This window comes from Dermacentor silvarum, chromosome 8 (assembly GCF_013339745.2).
Source record: "Dermacentor silvarum isolate Dsil-2018 chromosome 8, BIME_Dsil_1.4, whole genome shotgun sequence".
In the NCBI taxonomy this organism is placed as follows: domain Eukaryota; kingdom Metazoa; phylum Arthropoda; class Arachnida; order Ixodida; family Ixodidae; genus Dermacentor; species Dermacentor silvarum.
This window is the reverse complement of record NC_051161.1, coordinates 2,579,030-2,602,000: the sequence shown is the minus strand read 5'-3', so window position 1 is coordinate 2,602,000 and position 22,971 is coordinate 2,579,030. Positions and strand designations below refer to the sequence as shown.

Genomic DNA, 22,971 nt, shown 5'->3' with positions numbered 1-22,971 from the left:
CTTGCACTGTGCCTCATGCTAATACAAATCATGGCTAACATTTAGTAGGGGCCACCATATTTTGTCACGTTGTTGAGCTGCATCCATAAGTTGCTGTTTTTGTTGGAAAGTTTGTTTGTACTACAGTCAAACCCACTTATAATGATCTCACATATAACAATCTATCGGTTATAGCAGCCACATTTCACTGCATGTACGATTTTCCGACCCTGCCTATTGAAGCTGCATCCAGATATAACAAACATTTTCAGAAGTGCTGTACTTTTCGAACAAACGCTGAGCACAGTGACCAGGATAACTTGATCAGTGTAAATGGATGGCGCAAGCGAAGTTCCGTAGCATAGAACCACAACCAAACTGGGCACACGGCAGTGCACCCAGTCCGACCACGTCGAAGATTCAACTGCTAAGATGAGTGAGCGCTGCACGCGCATTTCAGAAGCCGCGAGGAAAGTTGCTTGCTTTCCACCATACTATGGTAACTTTCGAGGCATGTCTCCAGTATGCTTCAGAGCGATGCAGTACAGCGTACAGTGGCCGTTTCCTCCGATCTCGGAGATGGCGGCACACTAGTGCACAGTTCGTGCTGCATTTAGGTAACACCACACGCAATCTCGGAAGCCACGGCGGCAGCACTCTTGTTCTTGCGCAGTTCTCTGTGTGGCACCGCAGGCACTACGCTGCTGTTTGGACAATTGGGACCAATTTGAACCAACAGCCGTTCAAGCATTGCTATGGACACGCCACTGCCACGCAAAGTTGCAGAGTCGGTGCTTACAGTTCGTGATGGCATTCGAACTTTCGAACTTCGCACTTTTTTGGCCAAAGCGACATAAAAAAATGGTAACTTCGCAGCCCTTAGTCTGTGCATAACCGAATCTGCAACCGTAACAACAAGACCTTTGTAAAATGTTGGCATGCCACAGTAGTTCCTGCTTCCAGCCAACTAGAATACTTCGCTATCCTATGCAGAATCCACTCGTCTCCTACAGGTAGCAAAATATACCGCAAGCTCTCGAAAAAAAGGTAGCAGTGGATGCGCTTGTAGTTTCGGAATACCAGGTGACTGAAACCGGCCGGGTGCCGTTTCGAAGGACTTGGGAAGGTGCATTTGGTTCTTTAAAATAAAGAATGAAAGTTTATTCATTCACTCCTGAAAATATACATGGCAAGAAAATATACAGGAGGAGGTCCCAAAGCTCTGTGCTGTAGGGGGATCTCCTGTACAAATTTTATAGAATAAATCAAGGTTACGCAAATACAGCAAGGACGTAAGGTTGTTACTAACACAACAAACAAGTACTAACATAAAAAGAAGTAAACTGGTCGAGACATAAAATAAAATACTATGACGTTATATAGAACTAATGAGTGCAAGTTTAATAAAGCGTACAAGCTACAGTATAGACCACTTATAACGTAACCGCTTATAGTGCAGGACCGGATGTAATACGGTCTTTTCAGACTCCCGTTAATTTTCCCGTAGCACTCTATGTATACGCGTATCGGTTATAGTGCAGTTGCGGGACACAAAATACCGGTTACAGTGCGGCTGCCTGGAAGTTCGGCAGTCAACCTAGACGGAAAACGCTCCCCTCAAGCCACAAATACCGTGTTTACTCGAATCTAACGCACACTTTTTTTCCTATAAAACAGGTCGAAAAATTGCGCGCACGTTAGAATCGAGTACGATCCTAAGTCTGCGTTACCATATATAGCCGTCGGCATTTCGAAATGGCCGCCGCGCACGCGCGTCGAGCCTAGGTACCGTAGCTTCCTCCATGTGCTGCAGTACACGTGTCTGTCTTAACGTCTCTGCGTCTGCTTTATCATCATGAAGTACCGAGTTCGTCATGATGCCGCATTTAAAAGGAAAGTGATCATGTGTGCGGAAACGGACGGAAATCAAGCCGCAACACGGGCGTTCAGAGAATCTGAAACTTGCGTTCGGGACTCGCGCAAACAGAAGGAGAGGATTTTCGCCAGCAAAGCAATGCGGAACGGTTTAAATAGACCGAAACAGGACATTATCTGCGACGATCCACTTCGGCGATACGATCACCTTGGCCCTATCTTGAAAGCAATCTGCGATGGGGAAAGTCCGCCGCGCGCCGTGTTTTCGGCGCTTATAGGTCGCGTTGAAGCGAGAGGCATGATAGCACGAAGGTAAATTCGCTCGCTGCGCTTCGTCACTCGAGCGTTTTGACAGTTCGTTTCCGCGGTCAACGAGCGAGATGTGTTCATGTTTGCTGTGCGCACGTGACACCGTGCTTGTTAATTTATTTAGTAAGCGAATACGGAACCTAGAGCACGGTGACAGCGACGGCAGAAATACGCCTGAAGTGTCCATTATCGCAATAAAATAGTTGTTTTGGTTATAGTTTGGTACCGCTTATAGTGCGGATATTCGCAACACCGGCGACTTATGTTATAAGCGGTCTACACTGTACATACAAAAGATTTTTTAATGGAAACTTGCAGTTAGATGTGGAAAAGTGCCGGGAACAATAATGAAGGTACTGAAAATTCTCTTTTTGTACCAAAGTGGTGTCAAATTGTCAGTGCCGATGCCAGCTGCAGTCTCATTAATTTTTGTGCGTTTGGAAGGGCAAGTCCACGTGTAACGAACTATGGCAACAACCACTTTTCACGAAATTACCGATTTCGTTATACTGTTAAACCTGGATATAAATAACTTGACAAATTCCCGAAAAACTTCGTTATAAAGAGGATTTCGGTATATGCAGGTTCGGCACGAAAATTCCAAAAAGAAACTCTTACTGTATTTACTCCGTTCTAATGCGCCCTCAATTGTAACGCGCACCCGTTTTCCGTTTTCGTCGAAGCACTCATCCTTGGAATGTCACACCAGGTACCGGATGCGTGGACGCGTGTCGTTTCGCACAAGCGCGAGGCATCGGAAACGAAGAGCGAGCGTCACGAGGGCGTCGTATAGTGTTACAGTAGAACCCCGCTGTTACGTTCCGGGGGCCTGCGTTTTCCCGGCTGTTACGTCTATTTCGGCTGGTCCCAGCACAGCTCCCATAGAATCCAATGCATTGGTAACCCCGCTGTTGCCTCGCAACTGCGGGACCGTTCCCGCATCGTACGTTGCGAACTGCCACCCTGCGCCAGCCCGAGTGGCCATTTTGACTTTTCATGTCGCTTGGCTTGGTGGCTTGACGATGGCATTGGCCGCCGAAAGTGCCGGCGCGACAGCAAAAGTATGGCCCTAGAGATCCGTAATTGCTATGTAAAGATGCTGTCTATGACGCATTGTGGCCCTAAAATTGGTTTTGGCTTATAGATATTCTGCATAAAGTCCAAGGGCGATAACGCAGTCGCTGCGTGCCGTATGCTGTATGTGCAAGTGAAAACGTGCGAGGGGAGCCGACGACCGCGTCTAAATCTCGCGCGCTCAAGAAAAGCAGGGAGGAAGCGCACCTTCTTCTGTTGCGCTCGAGGCACCGGCGAGGGAGCAAGGGGGGAGGGATAGCGGGGCAGCGTTGTACTGTACTCTGGCATCAACTGCCTACTGCGCGGTGGCGTGCGCGGCGCGGGCTGTATCTTGAAAGTGATCTGCGTTGGGGCAGAGCCTAGCAGTGTAGGTGCGTCGGCGGCTCGTAGCTTTGTGCGTGCTGTGTGTTTTCGGTGCTCAGTTTTCGTTGAAGCGATAGACAACAGCACGAAGGTCACTTCGCTCGCTTCTCCAGCGGCGCTTCCACACGCCGCCAGCGTTTGACAACGTGCGTCTGCGCTCATCGAGTGTGATGTGTCACAGCGTGTACCAGCAAGCGCTTCGTGCACATCAACTGGAAAAGGAGAGAGTGCCGGCTTGGCGGGCTAGGCCAGCTGCAGCAAGCGGCGGGATCAGGTTTGAATGAAGGGAGGGGGAAAGGTCACGCCCGCGGGGGCAACATCGCCGGGTCGAGGGATGCAGGCCCGCCTCGCACACGCACGCACGCACGCACACGTGCGATCGCTTCGCATTCTTTCGCAGCGGAGAAGGTGCTTCCGGTTGCTGCTCGCGCAAAAATGACAAAATTTGGGGCGAAATCTCGAGGTTGTCGGAGGGGAAATTTCGTTATATCGAGGGGGTCTCCCCCTGCCACTTCGTTACATAGAGGTCTCAAATACATGTGCTTCTATGGAGTAACGGCGGGGAATAGAAAAACTTCATTATATCCAGGAATTCGTTATATGGAGGTTCGTTATAAGCAGGTTTAACTGTAAATGGGTCCAACTCTATGAATGGTTGCATTTTACATTAAGTACACTGTTTTATATGGAGACAGCTATGTTGCATTCTAAAGCTGCAGTTGCACACGGTTGTTATCAAGTGCGCTTTCTGCAGCAACATCGGCCAGACTGTTATGACATAAGACCCCTCATTCCTACATGCTTAATCTGCTGCTGCTCTCGGGGCTGTTGCTGGGAGGCTATCTTTATTTCTTCTGTCCAGGCAATGCGAGCAGTATACATGAACATCAGGGATTTTGTGGGTGCCCTTGATGAACTGGAGATGGCAACCGTCCGCCTGGAAGTCCATCTGCCCAGCGAGGAGGTGGACAAGGATGCCCCACCTCTGCCTGTCAACGTCCTCAGGCCGTGGGAGGTGACGTGTGCTTTGCTTCTTCACAATTGCTCTGTAAGGGACACTAGAGATGTGCAATAAACTTCACCAGACAGCTGCATTGCTCTTTCACTGTGCTAAGCGCTTGTGAGCTAGGAATTTGGTGATCTGTGTAACGTCGCACTAGAATGTCTTGTAATTAGCGGTGCGCGAATATACAGTAGTACATTTCGAATCAAATATCAAATCAAAGCAAGAAAAAAAAGCCAAATATCGAATCGAATATCACAAATCAGGAAACTTAACACAAGCTTTTATGCTTACAAATTTTGTGCAAGAAATACGGTGTTGCTCATGCTCAAGAGGCTACTCACATTACGTAACAAGAATCTAGCTAGCTATCAGTAATTTTGTAGCTATGAAGCGAGATCTACAGTATAGTACTTTACTATTAATAATGGGAACACCAAATTAGTATGCCAGCACTGATTGCAACCCAGTTGATATATGAAGTTGTGGAAATGATTGTTTATCGATAGAATTGCAGTCGGGTAGAGTCAAGTGCTTTTTTCCCTCTGAAGCTGAAGAAGTAGTGAAGTTGTCCTGAAGTTTTCAGTTTAATAGTGGGCCATACTGGGCTTAATGGCAATCTTGTATTGCTTAGAAAGTTCTGCTTTCCAGTTTTCTTCCTGAAAACAGGAGGGTTTTTATCTTTATGGCAGGTGGTTTGTACAGGTTATCAGCTCATTAAGGCTAATCTGGATGATGGACAAAAGTGGGGAATGCACATCATGTGACAATCGGCACCACTCAGCGCAATCAATGGTGCCGCACGGCTCGACCACATTTGGCGCCCACGGTAAAGAGTTCTAAAATCGGGAGGCCCACGGCAAGTTCGCCCCCCCCTCCCCCTTTTTTTTTCCATTTGGGTCCATCTGCCATCCGTGTAAATGCATCTGCAGCTGCTGGTCAGCGCTCTGATCACATGACATTTTTGAGCCCGCCATGTAAATCTGAAGCTAGTCGTGTGTCGGGTTGCTCGGAACTACGAAAAGAGATCGTTATATGCCAACGAATGGTGTTTGGAATGAGGGACCACCGTACGGTGTTTCGCAAACGTGGCAGGCCACGAACAACGGTCATCCCATACACTCACTTTCGTTGCCGAGGCGGTTTGTCGGCTTTCTGAGGGTCGTTTGACTGCTGTGAATAGATCTGCGTTGATTCGGTATGAAACCGTAACTTGAGCTCATGTGTTAATGGCCCGCAAACCGTTATGGAAAGCTTGTCGCTAATATGTTTTCTATGGGTGGTTCATCAGTGATAGGTCATGAGATCACACGGGAAAGTAACTGCCTTGAGCACGCGTGCCAAGTTCGCCTGTGTGCTCGCATTTGGACAGAAAGCTACGAACTGTGTGAATCTGCCTGCGTGAACACTGAACACTTGTATTAGATACGATCAGCTTATCTTCCGGTGGCTAATTGGCCCTATCTTCACACATGCTTCCGTGCTTACCATACGCGCTGCTTTTGTTGTTCTTTCTGTCTGGGTAGCATTAATCGTTTCTATCTGTATGGTTGACCTGGTCGAACCTTGTACCTAAAGAGATTGCGTGCCGTGGAAACGCTACGCGCGTCAGGGCACCGACCACGGCCCGGTCATTCATTGATTATATAGACTATTCTAAAAAACCGAATATTCGATTAGTGAATTGAATTATTCAAGCGCTCACTATGTGATTCGAAATTGAATACAGTCAAACCTCGGTATAACAAACCTAGATTTAACGAAGTTTGTGGTGTAAGGAACTATATTTTAATCTCCTAATCTCAGTTCCATTGAAAACCGTGTATTTTTCTTTTTTGCAATTTAATGAAGTAATTTTGTGACACGGTTTTGACTTAACGAAGTTTTCGGCCATTTCAAGCATGTACTTGGAGCCTGTACGGCTAGTAAAAGTGGCAAAAGGCTGTATTTTATTTATTTATTTATTTATTTATTTATTTATTTATTTATTTATTTATTTATTTATATACTCTAGGGCTCTGCAGGACATTACATCAGGGGGGGGGGGTATAGCAAATAGCAATAATTTGGTGAGTAATAATCGTAGAATGCATAAACAGGTACACCTAACAATTTATACAAGCACATAAATGTGCTTGTATATAGTGTATATGTAGTTCAATAGCCTGGCAAGAGAACAAGAATTCAGGATCGCCAGTCAGCCTCTAGAGTCTGTAAAGGAGTACGTTTATCTAGGTCAATTACTCACAGGGGACCCTGATCACGAGAAAGAAATTTACAGAAGAATAAAATTGGGTTGGAGTGCATACGGCAGGCATTACCAAATCCTGACTGGGAGCTTACCACTGTCGTTGAAAAGAAAAGTGTACAATCATTGCATTCTACCGGTGCTAACATATGGGGCAGAAACTTGGAGGTTAACAAAGAAGCTCGAGAACAAGTTAAGGACCACACAAAGAGCGATGGAACGAAAAATCTTAGGACTAACGTTAAGAGACAGGAAGAGAGCGGTGTGGATCAGAGAACAAACGGGGATAGCCGATATTCTAGTTGACATTAAGCGGAAGAAATGGAGCTGGGCAGGCCATGTAATGCGTAGGATGGATAACCGGTGGACCATTAGGGTTACAGAATGGATACCAAGAGAAGGGAAGTGCAGTCGAGGTCGGCAGAAAACCAGATGGGATGATGAAGTTAGGAAATTTGCAGGGGCAAGTTGGAATACGCTAGCGCAAGACAGGGGTAATTGGAGATCGCAGGGAGAGGCCTTCGTCCTGCAGTGGACATAAAATATAGGCTGATGATGATGATGATGATGATGATAAATGTAAAAAAAAATGCCACTTGACGAATCGTACAACGCATAACACTCCTAACAAGTTATGTACACACATGTAAGCTTAATAAAAATATAAGAAAAAGAAAAAGCTAGTTGAAAGAATAAGCGATGTCTTTGTAACAAAATTGAACAAAGACAAAAATAATGAATTATCATAGTTCTTTTCTCAAACATCATTGCTACTTTCCAGCAGGTTAGCAGTGCATTTTGTAAACAAAGAATATGACTCTTAAGTGTGCTTACGTTTGCTGGTAATAAATTCCATTCGTTAATTGACAGTACAAGAGGGGATTTTTGGAACTTATTTGCCTGAGCAAAGATATTGTTGCTTCTAAAGATGCACGGGAATGACTAATTGTTACATGGAAGCACAGTAGGCGAACTATTTACAATGTGTATTTACAAAGGCTAGCAAGCACTGGCCAACATGGAAGCCAGCCGACATCAAACACGGCACGTCGTCGTCTTCAGATCAGCCAGAGACTGGTTATGGGTACGTCCCACTACATTGAAGTGTCAGCATAATCTTCGAATAGCATGCAGTATGACCCCTGGCGACAGAAGCGCTGGCCTGGCGCCACTAAGGACCCACAGCAGAAGAAGGGTGGTAATGCTTGAGTCTCGAAACATGGATGACGTCGCTGGACAACGGAACAGAAGATGTAGTCGGACTGGTGGACACAATCTCGTACGTGACGTCAGTCTCTTGTTGAAGGACGCGGTATGGGCCCGTGTAGCGAGGACGTGGGGATCTTTACTGCGTGGAGCAGGAGCCCAGGATATCGTCGATCGCTTTCAACAGGAGTGTACGACCTTGGTCAGTCAGCAACTGAGGTGGGGCACCGTGGACTAAAATTACGTCACGGAGGAGAAAGTCAGCTACGTCTGTAGCACAGCTGGTCGCCAGCGCTCACGTCATTGCATAGCGTGTCGCATAATCGGTAGCAACTGCAACCCACTTGTTTCCTGAAGCAGTAGGAAGGGTCCGAGAAGGTCCAAACCTACACGGAAGAAGGGCTCAAGGGGAGACGTCTATGGGCTGAAGCATCGTAATGCTGAGCATCAGTGCATTGTTGTCACTGGATTCGTGATCAGGTGAGCTGGCGGGCCTCCTCAGCGCATTGAAGAAAGCTGGCAACATCTGTGTTGACGCCATGCATGGGGCATCGTAGCCTCCAACATGGTGGCGGCTTGTTGGCCTTAAACTAGCTTGAATGGTCTCATCTGTGTTGTCTCCTGCCGCGCTGTATTATACGTGAACGTGATGTATGGAAGAACTTCGTTCCACGTACATATTGGCGAGCGTCTTGCTTAAACGCTCTGTGAGGCCATTAGTCTGGGGTGGTAAGCGACGGTTCAGCAATGGATGGTGTAATTGAAATGCAGAATCTGCTGTGTTAGCTCTGCCATAAATGCCATTCCCTTGAATGCATCTTCCCGTGGTGCCTCCCATGCGAACTGTATGTCGGCTTTCGTGAGGTGTGTGAAGGGCTCGGCAATATGCAAAAAATCTCATTACACATCTGTAATACGCACAGAGCCCCAAGAACCTGTGGGCGGCCTTTTCATCTTTAAGCTGCGGGAAACTTCCCATGCCTTTGGTCTTCTGGGGGTCCAGGTGCACGTCTTCATGGCGAACTATGTGACTGAGGGACAGCAGCTCATCGTAGGCGCATTTCTCTGGCTTCAGGGTCAGTCCTGACAACTAAATCGCTGCAAGTACCACCTGCAACCTCTGAAGGTGTTCATCGAAGGTAGTGGTGAAAATGACAACGTCGTTGAGATAGACGAGACAAGTATGCCATTTCAGCGCTGCCAACACTGGTGTCCATAACATGCTGGAATGTTGCAGGCACCAAACAGAGTCTGAATGGGATGACTTTAAACTAAAAAAGAAGTTAATCCAGTGTGATGAAGACAGTCTTTTCCCTGTCGCTTTCGTTGATCTCAATCTTCCAATAGCCGCTGTTGAAGTCCATCAAGGAAAAATAATTTTCACTGCAGAGCCGATATGGCGTGTCGTTGATTCTTAGGAGCGGGTAGTCGGCTTCTTTCATGACACTTTTGTGAAGATGGTAGTCGACGTAAAACTAGAGTGTGCAGTCTTTTTTTTTTCTCACGATAACGACAGGCAATGACCACAGACTCTTTGACGGTTGGATGATGTTGACGCAAAGCATATCTTCAACTTGAGTCTTGATTGCATCATGTTCTTGCCCTGAAGCGCGGTACGAGCTTCGATGGGTGGGTCGGGCCAATTGGTCGATGATTATGCAGTGCTTCGTGATCAGTGTTTGTCTGACCTTCGAAGACTTAGAGAAGCATTCGGGCATATTGGTGAAGAAGGTGATATAGCTTTTTTTGTCTGTACTTCAAACAACTCGGCGGCAGTGGGAGCAGCAAACGTGGACGTCATGTATCGGGTCGAAAGGCTTGTTTGTTCTTTATTTATAACTGCCACCAGCATCTCTGAGCATGCACATAAAACTTATTAGATGGGCCCCTCTATATAGAAGAGCACGACAGCTTTCAGGACTCGTGAACGATCTGACATTGTTAGCGCAGTGTCGTGCTTCAAAAAATGTGATAGCATGGCAGCGATGAAGGTGGTGGTCAACACTAGGAGCATACATGACACTATTCCCAAAGTAATTTTCTGAGTAAGTACCTATTGGGAACAGACATATTGCAAGCACAGTGTTTGCTTTTGCTCTTCTTCCTTGACTCGTCTGTTTTCAAGTGGGGCTGTCACCAGTAGCAGTGCCCTGCCTGTTATTTATCTTACCCTCAACGTATATGCATGCACATGCATGTACATTAGAGAACTACTGCACCTATTGTCACCTAGCTTTGATGTATTTTATTTTTCTCTCTTTTGTGCTGCACTTTTGATAATCTTCCAGTTGTCGAAAATGGCTGCAGCCATAATTTTATGAGAGGAGGTTCTCTGCTAGGGCATGAGTCGCACCACCACCCCTGAGACTCACACCTGGGACCATTCGCTGGAGGTTGGCACGAGCCTTTCAGGGTGGTTCTCTGACAAATCTGCTTGAGAGCAGCAGTGGAATAATGACTGAATTGACAGGACGTGTTAACAGCTGTGCTTACTCATTTTGTAGTAGTTATTGGCAAATCTGAAAGGGCATGCTTGCATGCACAAATTTGTATTAACAGCAAATTTGTGCCCCTCCCCCAGAAAAAACACCCCAATAGCTGACGTTGCGGGCGTGCTTACAGGCTAATGTGCCTGGTGCTGGCTGGGTAAGGTGTAAAAAGTGGAACAGGAAGCTCATCCGCACTCCATGACCCACAGCAAGGAGTACTACAGCGAGTTTATTAGCTCACCACCAAGGTACAGAGAATACCAGCACTCAAGAGTGAGATGCAACAAAGGACTATGGAGTGGCAGTGCATGGGTGAAAGCTCCACCTGCTCAGCCACATGTGGCCACATGCAGCTATAGGAGCTAGTGAGCCATAGTGAGAAAGGCCCCGCATTCAATAGCCAATTGGGCTGAAGGTAAATCTGCCGGGCAAAAGCACCTGCACTTCTTTACAGGAGAGTGAGGGGTGGTGGGGCATCTGGCATTGTTCGTACGTGTGGTATGCAGCATAATGTGAGCCATGCAAGCGGGCTGCAAGTTGGACCGGGGCCGCAGGCCCAAATAAGTGTGCAACTGTGCTTGAACTTGAGTGCCTTAAGAAAACAGCAAAGAGGGAAACTATTTATGTTCCACTTGTTAGCTCAGTGCACTGCATGTGCTAATTATGTTTAAAATTTGGCTGACATACCATCAAAGCTCCACACGCTAGCTGTGGAATGCGCTCACTCATTAATCTCAAAGGGTAGCTCAGACCACTTTAAGGTTTATCATTTGTGGTAACAAGCTGATGAATCTTTTAAACATTTATGTACTACTACTAGGCTAAACTAGTAGATGTAGTGCCCCCTCTGTTGGGTTTCTTTCCCCAGCCTTCAGTCACGTCTTACTATTTCCGCCCTCAGATGTCTTCACTTTGTCAACTCTCATTGATAGCCATCTGGGGTCATATTCCGGGTTGATCACTTTTGGTGAATTTTAAATTTTGTTTGACTTTAACTGGTGGCAGCTTCCTGTTAATGCGCTTGAAAACTGTGCACTGTGAAAATAATGCTGTTGGGGAGGAGAGTTTGCCCAAACACATTTGTACTAGGCACTGGATTAACTGGATTAACCAGTAATATCAACTGCGGATTTGGTACATGGATGCTCTGTGATCTGGTTATAACATCATTTTTTTTCCAACAGGTGCCAGAACAGTGGTCAATGCTTCTGTATGAGAAAGAGCTGCACAAGAATGATCTCAAGAAAAAACTGGGGCAGCTTTTCTACCTGCAAAACCTTGAAAAGGTACTGTAGATCTATAGGTATGGTAGACTATAGTGTCTATAGTTTTTAAGAGTGGAACACAATAGTCTTGCGCTTACTGATTCCAAGTTAAGTGATATTTTAGTGATATTTTTCTCTCCCCCATGTCCCCTCTTAAAACCGGTAATGCTATAAGTGGATTCAACTGTAGTTCTTTCTGTCTAATTAAAGTGTTTGGATGTTTGTCTCCTCAGCTTTTTTTTCGTGGAACCCAGTTATGTCCATTCGTGGAACCCACATGTCCTAATTAGCGTCGCTGAGAGTCTGCTCAAGTCGAAGTTATTAAAGAATTCTTCCAGCATGCATTGTGTAGATAAGAAGAACGTGGCTGTCATCCCGTATGTCCACGGCCTATCACACCGTTTAAAGAAAATAGGTCAACGTGCGAGTGTTAGGGTTGTCTTTTCAGCATCTACAAAATTGCAATGTCTGTGCAGACTAACCAGACCAGACCTGCCTGAGAAACGCATGTGCACAAAGAAACACCAGGACCCGTTTGTTGAATGTGCAGGAGCAATCGTTTACAACCTTCCTTTAAAGTGTGGAAAAAATTACGTGGGACAAAGCGGAAGGTGCCTCAACGAGCGTTTAAGGGAACATCGGTATAATGTAACAGAAAAGCGGGGTGGGTTCCTCGACGCTCACTGCAGGCATTGCAAGTGGGCTGATGCTGGGGCGGATGATGGTGACCGCTCGACTGTGCGCTCCAGAATACAGAGACTGCTCTATCGTGGGAAGAGCACGAGGAAGAATAACTCGCGAAATTATCGAAGCAGAAATGATTGATAGGCTCGGGGATAACTGTATAAGCTTCATCTGGCGCCGATGATAAGTTACCTCGTCTTGAATTTTTAGCAATGTTCGCACATGGGTATGTGTTTAGTGTCTTGCAGTTGTGACAAGAAAATATACAGAATAACTTTTGGCATAATTTTTTGCACTTGTAAAATTTTTTTTTGAATTTTTCACGGCAGTTAAGGAGTTAAGGACAAAACTACTATCTTGTAAGCGATCTGAACTGGTGAGAAAAAGGATGTCGCTGCTTGTTTTGGGATACCCAGAGCTCACATCTGTGATCTTGAAGTCAAAAGAAGCTATCCTTGACTTAAGGAAGGCTAGAAGGGGATTGAAGTGCAAGATAAGTTAATGGGACTAAGAAGAGACACTAACAAGCGCACATCCTCGAATTACTGAAGTAAAGGACAAATTTCCAGCAAAAGCAATTGAAAGATTGAAACAGACGCTTCTGCCGCAAATAGAAGCGTTTAAGATGAGTGCACTGCTCCTGCAACAAGTTTTGGATATGAGTAGCCAACCAATCTTTTCGAGCTCTTTGTACTTACTCATGCATAAAACCATGTGGGTGTTCTGTGATAAAACCACCTTATAAGACTTCTATTGAATGAATGCATAATGGTGGCCCAAATTTCTCATGCCATGCCGGATCCTGCTCAATGTTTCGAATATGACGTGCATGCAATATCGCAAAGCAAAATGTGATGGGCGTGAACAAAGTTGCCATAATTCAGGTTGTTGGCTCGCTTCATTGCAATTTTAAAGTGAAGCTTTTTTGAGGCGCCAGGAAGGTTTTGATGCTACGTTGAACTGTTTGTGTGACTCGCCGGGGTGGCTCAGTCAGCTAAGGCGTTGCGCTGCTGAGCACGAGATTGCGGGATCGAATCCCTGCCACGGCGGCCGCATTTCGATGGAGGCGAAATGCAAAAACGCCCGTGTGCTTGCGTTGTAGTGCACGTTAAAGAAACCCAGGTGGTCAAAATTAATCCGTTTACTGCAACTTCAGTAGTCCCAGCTCCAAAAAACAGAAAAGAAAACTCGCCGTGTTGCCGAATTCGAACCACGTTGGTAGCGCCAAATGTGGGGGTCTTCCCCAACCCGTAGCGCGTGTAATCGCAGCTACGTAGGGTTCGGGCGAATAAGGCAACCAGCGAGTCAACTCAACAACGTTTATTGCTGTCAGCAATAAAACACACTTGTAGAGGGAAGTCCGCTCTGTATAACAACTAATAAAATAGGCTTGCCTCGTCGCGTGTGGTAGTCACGCGAACGAGGTCACTCACGGCTTTCAGCAGGTAAAATCCGTCCAGGCAGAAGGTCAAGCGAGGTCAGAGAGCCCGGGGGTCTCTCGGTCGCGCTCTTTTATGCCTTTTTGCCTTTCCGCGAGGGGAGTGTCCTCCTCGCCCGCCGGATACTTTCCCTCTTCCCGCGCGGCACGCGCGTCGCGAGAGGCGAACGAGAACCGGGAGAGGGCAAAGTGCATTTCTCCCGTGTTAGCCCTCCACTACGGCGTGCCTCATAATCAGAACTGGTTTTGGCACGTAAAACCCCAGAAAGAAGAACTGTTTGTGTGGAGACCAGTTTTAATGAACATAACATTTGGTGTTGTGGCACTTTGGGTGATACCTGTGGTTATGTTGGCTAGCTACAGTGGACGTGAAAGCTTCGTTTACACCGGTCACCACAGTGCATTGGAGCTGCATTTTTTTATTTGCTTTCCATGTGCCATACTGCTGCGTTGAAGACAACTTTATCGGCGTTGTATAAGTGGTTGCCGACTCTGAAGTTTAATAATATTTTTTTGTTACTGAAATTTGATTTTGGGTCTCTAATTATTTAACATTTTTTATGGTGCCTTCCGTGAAGAGACAAAAAAAAAAGTAGAGTTGGTGACTAATTGCATAGGAGGTTGAATTTCAGTATGGCGAACTTTCAATATAGTGAAATAAAGGGTGAATTTTACCGACTTCATTAGTGAGATGTAACTGTAGTGCAAACAGAGGTGGCCTGGGCCAACAGATGATGTACGTAAGCGCAAACGTGAGCTCCAACCCTAACGCACTGTCGTTTCATGCCATTGTCCTCATTTCATCGCCTTCATTTCTTCATTGTCATGCCATCGTCATCGTTCTGCTGTCTTCACTCTGTCATCATTGTGTTGTCATTTAGTCATCATGCCATCATAATCATGCTGTCGTCATTCCATTATTTTCATGCAGTTGTCATTCAGTCGTTGTCATACAGTCGCCATGTTGTCATCGTCATACCTTCCTCATCAAGCTGTTGTGGTCATTCTGTCGTCATTGTAATTTTTCAGTTTAGGTCTGGTTTGAGCCAAAATCATGTCTTTTTTTCCCCGATTTCAGATTAGCTTGACATTCTGTATCCCATGCAGTGATGGCTTTCGAAGCTTTCATCTGCGCTTGTCTCCTTGCTGCCACAGGCTGGCAGCCACAGGGCGGGTGAGTGCAACCCTGAGCCGTGCCCCATCTGCCAGAATCCACTGGGCACCCGCTGGAGTGTGATGCAGTGTGGCCACAACTTCTGCCTGGACTGCATCAAGATGGTGTGCAGCACTCCGTCCTGCATGCGCAGTGGCAGCCTGCTGTGTGCCGTCTGCAGAAGCAGCTGCGCTCATGGGGATGTCTTCTATGTCCAGACCACTCCTCCATCGGCCCCACAGTCCAGGTTTTCCCTCAAGGTGCATGCCTCATATTGCCTGGCCACTGTGACACTGCACAGTGGCCACAGAGTTGTCCTGCTTAACAGAAACTGTGGCCACAACTAAGAAGTTGCCATTTGTGCTCCCTGAAAGGCACTTTGCAGGGTATTACATAATGGGGAGCAAACTTGTAAAATGGAAGCAGTGGTAGGTCATACGTTACTGCGGAGGAGAGAAAAATCGATACTTATTATGCTAGCTGGCAGTAAAGAAAAATAAAAGCAGGTAAACACCAACTAAAGACATGCCAAGCAGAGTAACATATACTGATGCATTGCTTATAGCCTAGGAATTCAACAATCTGTGTAACATCATGTTCAAACACTTCATTAACATAAATTTTAAAAAAATTATCAGCATTAGCTGGGTTAGAACCAACAGCCACACGGCTGTGATTCAGGTGCTGTACCAATGTTCCGCAACTGCATTGCATTGGCAGCTAGTGGTGTGCGAATATTTTCAAATATGCAGTAAACCTATATAACAAACTTAATATAGAAAACCAGCATGTGTTTTGAACCTCAGTGTAACGGTCCCTGCTGGTGCTTATGGCTACCCGAGACTATCAGCTTGAGTACGCACATTGTGCTGCCTCTTCATGCATCTGGACAACACGAGCCGCCAGGTGGAAACCTCTGTCTGCTACTAATCTGGCTAAGTGCCTAACAATTTAGTTTCCAAACTACAGCTTTGACCAAGTAGCAAGCTTGGCAATATTTTTAGACCCTCGTTCAAAAGTGTTTGAGTACCACCAGGATGGCTTCAATGCCAAACTAGATTAAACACCTTGCTTTAGAAGAAGCAAGGAAAATTTCAACAGCAAGGAAACCAGGTATGTCCTCCACAGCAAAAGCTTCTAAAGAGGCTCCTTCCATTCAGCACTGTTGATTGACTGTAATAACCATCTCAATCAGCAGCAATTTTCACTCTAAGCTCTGCTGATACCGGACAGTCCAGTGAGCAGCTCTTTTCGGTGTCTGAAGGAATTGTGACAAGCAGGATGGTGGTCGCTGCTCCCGGTCGAGCAGCTATCCTTCCTTCATGACAACATTAAATAACTGCTGTCCAGCAAAACTGTTGTACTAGAGAATTTTGTTGACCAGAAACCATAATATTCCTTTAGGTTATTTGCTGTGCAATAAACTTGCTTTTTTTTTTTTTTCTTGTACTTCTGGTTAGGTAAAAAAATTGCATTTTTGCAATACCACTACATAGTACAGTAGGCTTCCGTAAATTTGACTCCGGTTAATTCGATTCCGACCAAAGGTCCTTGCTGGCACCCATGCATTTATATGGGCCCAAATTTTCGTTACTTCGATCCTAAAATTGGCCATCGCCGGATAATTCGAACTTCATGAGTCAGCACGCACGCGCCGACCCTTATGGAGACCCCGATAGCGACCACTTTAATGGCAGCGTCTGTTTCAGCGGAGCTTAGGAAACAGTGAATGCGTTGAACACATGTCATCTCTTGTCGGAAATGCCTATTTTCGGCCCACCCTAGGAAGATTTTAAGTACAGTATAGACCACTTATAACGTAACCGCTTATAGTGCAGGACCGGATATAGTGCGGTCTTTTCAGACTCCCATTAATTTTCCCATAGCACTCAATGTATAAACATATCGCTTATAGTGCAGTTGCGGGAAACGAAACACCGGTTACAGTGTGGCTGCCTGGGAGCACGGAAGTCGGCGGAGACGACGAACGCTCCCGTCAAACGGGCGCCCCAAGGAGTGCTCGAGGAAGAAAGAGAGACGAAGTGGAGGAGAAGGGCACATGGTGCGAACGAACAGCCAGTGAGGCTGAAACCAGAACCTTGAGTGCCAGAAAATATCACGGCGCTCATAGAGAGCGAGGGCCATGAAACTGCCAACGCTGGCCAACGCTCACTTCACGATAACGGCAGTAAACGAAACTTCAGAGAGCAGGCGGCGCCGGCATGGCACGGCGAAGGGCGCACGCGGAGTCCGTGGAATGTGAGGGAGGAGGGTGGCAGGGAAGCGGATTTTTCTTTTTTGTTTGTTTTGTTCACGCGCGACATTGAGGGGTCTCTCTAAGCTTTTACTGTATGGCGGTGCCGGAGCAATGCCGGTCGGAGGCGCCGCCGTGTGATTTGGTTCGAATTAACGAGATTCGACTGTAAATTGAATGCAAACGTTCTAGCCGCATTCCTCGACTGTCGCATACGCGTGGTAGCTTGGTGCACATGTTTTGCATATGTGCGGGCCTTGAAAATTGTTGCTTTGGTTATAGTGCGGTACCGCTTATAGTGCGGATATTCACGACTCCGGCAACTTACGTTATAAGCGGTCTACACTCTAATAACCGTAGCTCACAGTGTCTGATTACAGTATTTACCTGATTCTAATGCACTTTTTAAAAAAAAAATACTGGGCCGAAAATTGCCTGCGCAGTGCAATCAGACACAAAACCAAAACCGCCTTCGCAACGGTCAAATGTTTTACCGCATAGCACGGATGTACTGCGGCAGATCTGGCTTTAAAATGACTGTGTGGCGAAGGTGATTTTATATAACGGGCCGCCATTATGCAACAGTATTTCTTGCTAAAAAATTGGATGCACGTTAGATTTCTACTTCGTTTAGGAGCTTTATTGCCATTCCTATGTTAGTTTTCCACTTTAGACACATAGAAAGCGGCCGTGCGTTTGATTTGGGGGCGTGTTAGAATAGGGCAAATATGCTATGAGTGGTGTGTTTTGGCATTTTTTCTGCATGTTGTTTAATTCGACCTGCTGATAATTCGATCAATTTCATCGGTCCCGTCAGGGTCGAATTAACGGAAATTGAGTGTATTCATGCTAAAAAAATATATTTTTAAATATTATATTTGATTCACACTTGGTTTTCATTATTCGAATTCACTTTAAAATGGAAAATTTCATATTTGCACACTGCTATTGGCAGCACAAAAAATAGGGGCATGTGAATATTTGAATATCACTGAATCGTATAAAATAGTGAGCAAATCGAATATATTGATTCGATTTTTTTAATATATTCACTATATGTGGCGAAACACCTGAAGTTGTCGGTGCCATAATACGTGCAGCCTTTTCACAGCGTGCAATCTCTGCACCAGGGTCATCAGAGAGAACGGTGACAAAAGTGTAGGGTTTTGCGAAGGGAGGCACCGAGCACCGTCGGTGGCTCCGAAGGAACGACACACACGCACACACTAGTTCCACACCACGCCCAACTTATCCTCAGCTGCAGCGAGGGTGCTTATATATATTTTGTGGGGCGCCCCCTGGGGCCATGTGACAGAACAAATTAGTAAAATATAATATACAACATTTCTCTTCCCCTTAACAAAATAGGGTCGACCCATTCCACGTGAAACGTCCCAGCCCAAAAACCGACCATCGTTAACTTTCTTGAAAAAAATTGGGCTAGATGGTTATTGTGTGAATAAGGTTTCACCGAAGTATTTTGATCGAAAAAAAATTTTTGATCACTTGAGCGCTCTTTGAAGTTTCTGCAAAGAAGCAATAGTGGTTGGATGTAAATTTTTGTTATTCAAGTCTGAAACTAGGTGTAATAACAAAGTTTATTTTAGAGTATTGTAGGGGCATCCTTCTTTCATATAATGTGATAAATGAATGCATTTTAAGAATTTATCGCATTTATTTGGCTCAGTAAAAAAGCAAGAAATGTGGTGTTTTCGGAATTTTTTTTCGCATAAACTGCACAAATTTTTAACTACCATATTTTTTCTTCCTTTTTGCATGTTGCTATAGTGTATGCTAAAATTAATTTGAAATTCTTAAGGCATATATTTTTTTAGGAAAACACCTCCAAAGTTGCCAAAAAGTGGATTTATGCAAGATTCATGCCACATTTAAGCCTTAAAGGGACACTAAAGAGAAACCGGAAGTTGAGCCTAAATGGTAGATTATCCTTTCACGATCACAGCCATACCATTCTTACTGCAAACAGATGTTTAATAAGCGAGAAAATAGCGAAAAACTGAAGGATAGGTGCTGACGCCCCTTCGAATTTCCCGCACTACACGTTCGTGACGTCGGAGATTACAAATGCAGGCCGGTCACGATTGGTCGAGAGCGATTTATCGCTGTTAATAAAACACAAAATGAAATACACCTTAAACGTACATAAACAGCATTTGCCAACTTTTTAAACCGTTTCAAGCGAGGAAGTACAAGTTTAGCACAAAATTAAATAAATAAGAAAAAATGGCATGGCAATACATGCGGCCGTGATAGTTTCGTAGTTTCGTTTTTGGTCAATGCATCTATGGCATCGTCGCGCGCGCCTGTTCCGCTCTACGGTGTTTGGTTGCGTGTTGCGTGGCTCGAAAAACGTTGACTTCGCGGGAAACAGCCAGAAAATGCCTCGTGTGTGTAGTGTTGAGGGCTGTATAAATGGCCCAAGGCGCTTGCTCAGGGGCAGCGGCAGTGTTGACTCGATTGTGTCCTTTCATGTGGTGTCGCGCGGAGAGCCCCGGCTCCCCGGCGTTCGCAATGGCTCAGTGCTCTGCCAATGATAAAACGGCAAAAGAGCCAGAGAAACCGATGGTGTGCTCTCTGCATTTCTCGCCCTCGGATTATGTGTATAATCTTGCCCTCGGAAAGTATCTTGGCGTGCCCCAGAGGCCAGTCCTTTCTCGAGCAGCTGTTCCCTCATTGCGGCCTTCATCAAACCCCCTACCGGTGCCCCTGCAGCAGCAAACTGGCGGCTCAGTGAGTGCTGAATGTCATTAAATAAAGCCACGAAATAACCATACCGAGTACGTGCGCAACTTTCTACGCTTGTTCTGTCGGGAACATTGTCGCCTGGCGGACCGGACGCTTCGCCTTCCGTCGACGAAAACGAAGCTCTGTTTTCCGCCGGCGCGGCCAGCGGCTCACCGCCATCGCACGCGGAAACACCTACCGCTCGAGCACGGAGGATCATTTCGCGCTCCGTTTCACTGAATATCGCTGAAATGCAGTCCTGCTTCCCTGGCGAGCTCTTCGTTGCAAGGTTCAGCGGCAGCAACGGTATCCATCGCGGCGAACGCAAACGCAGCGACCATGGATGCAGCCATGATGCATCCAGCGCCTCGGCCGTTTACGCAAGTGGTGACGTATCATGGCGCATTCTGATTCACTGAGAACAATGAAATCTGTGATGACACTGCTTCAGCGCCAAATCTGGGGTGAGAGAAATTGAGGAAGAGATATTTGGTCTTTGTTTACGAATTTCTCCGCTAATAATTCATATTTTTGCACCCAACAAAAACTGCATGCATTCCTGAAGGTCCCTCTTTTATTCCAGCTGAACTTCCTGTTTCTCTTTAGTGTCCCTTTAAGGCCCTCCAGATAAAAATATGTCAGATAGCTCAATATGCGCACCGGCCTCTTAGCTTGTGATTTAGAAATTTTTATTCGAGTAAATTTTGTTTGAAGGGAGAAAAAAATATTTGAAGTCAACAACCAATATCACCAGTAGGCACTGTGTTGCTCTTCAATGCATAAATGAGCATTTTGTTAAATAAATCGCAGTTTCTCCCGAAAATCAAACCATCGATTGCCATAACAAATTAGTGGACAGCTATAGGAAGTTAGGAAATTTGCAGGCCCAAGTTGGAATCAGCTAGCGCAAGACAGGGTGTCACAGACCCCGTGAACGAGGTGCAGACGCCGGACCAAATTCCAAAGCCGACTTATCAGCTTCCGAAAATAATCTCACGAAAGCGCCGTCTGCCGACGCGCAGCAGACAACGAGCAGACGACGAGGGAAGCGGCGGCAGGTACGCAATGTCTACTGGTGATATTGGTTGTTGACTTCAAACATTTTTTTTCTCGCTTCAAACAAAATTTACTCGAATACAATTTCTAAATCACAAGCTAAGAGGCCGGTGCGCATATTGAGCTATCTGACATATTTTTATCCGGAGGGCCTTAAGGCTTAAATGTGGCATGAATCTTGCAAAAATCCACTTTTTGGCAACTTTGGAGGTGTTTTCCAAAAAAAATATATGCCTTAAGAATTTCAAATTATTTTTAGCATACACTATAGCAACATGCAAAAAGGAAGAAAAAATATGGTAGTTAAAAATTTGTGCAGTTTATGCGAAAAAAAATTCCGAAAACACCACATTTCTTGCTTTTTTACTGAGCCAAATGAACGCAATAAATTCTTAAAATGCATTCATTTATCACATTATATGAAAGAAGGATGGCCCTATAATGCTCTAAAATAAACTTTGTTATTACACCTAGTTTGAGACTTGAATAAAAAAAATTTACCTCCAACCAACTATTGCTTCCTTGCGGAAACTTCAAATAGCGCTCACGCGATCAAACAATTTTTTTCGACCAAAATACTTTGGGGAAACCTTAGTCACCCAATAGCCATCTAGCCCAATTTTTTTCAAGAAAATCAACGATCGTCGGTTTTTGGGCTGGGTCGTTTCGCGTGGAATGACCCAATAGTATTAAGCTATATGTAGTCGTCCAGGTACTGTGGACGCTGGCAGTCTCGTTGAGGCCGTGCCGATTACGGTGGTGGTTGAGGTTGTGACGTGAGGGACGATGACCGTTGGCGTGACTCAGGTGACTCCACTTGTTGCTGAGGCTGCGCATCTTGGGTGGATCGAGATTCCGGCTGACTTATATGCGATGGCGTGAGTGTCACTGTGTGTGTTTGGGGTAGCGGAATTGGGTATGAATAATCATACTGTTTATGGCTGAAGAAACGTACACTCGCCAACTGAAAAAACACAAAACAGCGCGAATGAGCGAGTCACTCTCAAGAAATTAAAAAAATTATAAAGTGCAAATCTGCCACGTCCCTTCAAGCAAGCTAAAACAACAACTCGTCCGAGTCAAAGAGCGCCTGCAAAGAGAAAAATATCCCAGCGTCATCTACAAAATTCCTTGCCAGGACTGCCAGGCGTGCTACGTAGGCGAGACGGGGAACTTTAATAGAAGGCTACAGCAGCACCGCAATGATATAGCCAAAGGACACACGGTTTCCAGCGCCCTGGCAGAGCGTCATGGAAAGACGAGACACAGTATTAACTGGCATTTGGCTTCCATCATCGAAAGAGAGAAGAAATTATCATTCCAATTGCTCCTTGAATCATTCTACAGTTAAACCTGGATATAACGAAATTGACAAATTCCGGAAAAACTTCGTTATAAGGAGGATTTCGTTATATGCAGGTTCGGCACGAAAATTCGAAAAATAAACTGATCACTTTGCCGACAATCCCGTACCTGCGTTTAAAACGTTCGAGCCACCCGTTACTGCATTTTAAATCATTGCAGCCCAAGATGAAAGCATAATCTCTTGCTTTTTGCTGCAAAACAGAGCGGCTGATGGGTACGTTTCGTGCCTTCATGTCCATAAACCATGTGAACACAGCTTTCTCGACGTCAACATATGTTGATGACTTCAACTTCTTGCCGTTCATGCCACGCTCCACAGCGCTGCGAATCGCATCTTTCGCGTTTAAGATTGTGGACAAAGAACTAGCTGGGATGCCAAATTTGCCAGCTACAGCCTTCTTTTTTTGCCCTCCAGAAACGGCGTCCAAGATGGCCAATTTGTCCTCAAAAGTCAATATCTTTCGC

General features: G+C 45.6%; 1 protein-coding gene across 3 annotated transcripts in view; it reads left to right on the top strand.

Moving 5' to 3' along the window:
• LOC119460522 (E3 ubiquitin-protein ligase SHPRH) overlaps positions 1 to 22,971 on the top strand; it is a 245,675-nt gene that overhangs the window by 168,179 nt on the left and 54,525 nt on the right. For all 3 annotated transcript variants that reach the window (XM_037721440.2, XM_037721439.2, XM_049655121.1), the window contains 3 exons: positions 4,463 to 4,615; positions 11,731 to 11,832; positions 15,089 to 15,346. In XM_037721440.2, the coding sequence (XP_037577368.1) occupies positions 4,463 to 4,615; positions 11,731 to 11,832; positions 15,089 to 15,346 (513 nt within the window). The remainder of the gene's footprint in view (positions 1 to 4,462; positions 4,616 to 11,730; positions 11,833 to 15,088; positions 15,347 to 22,971) is intronic.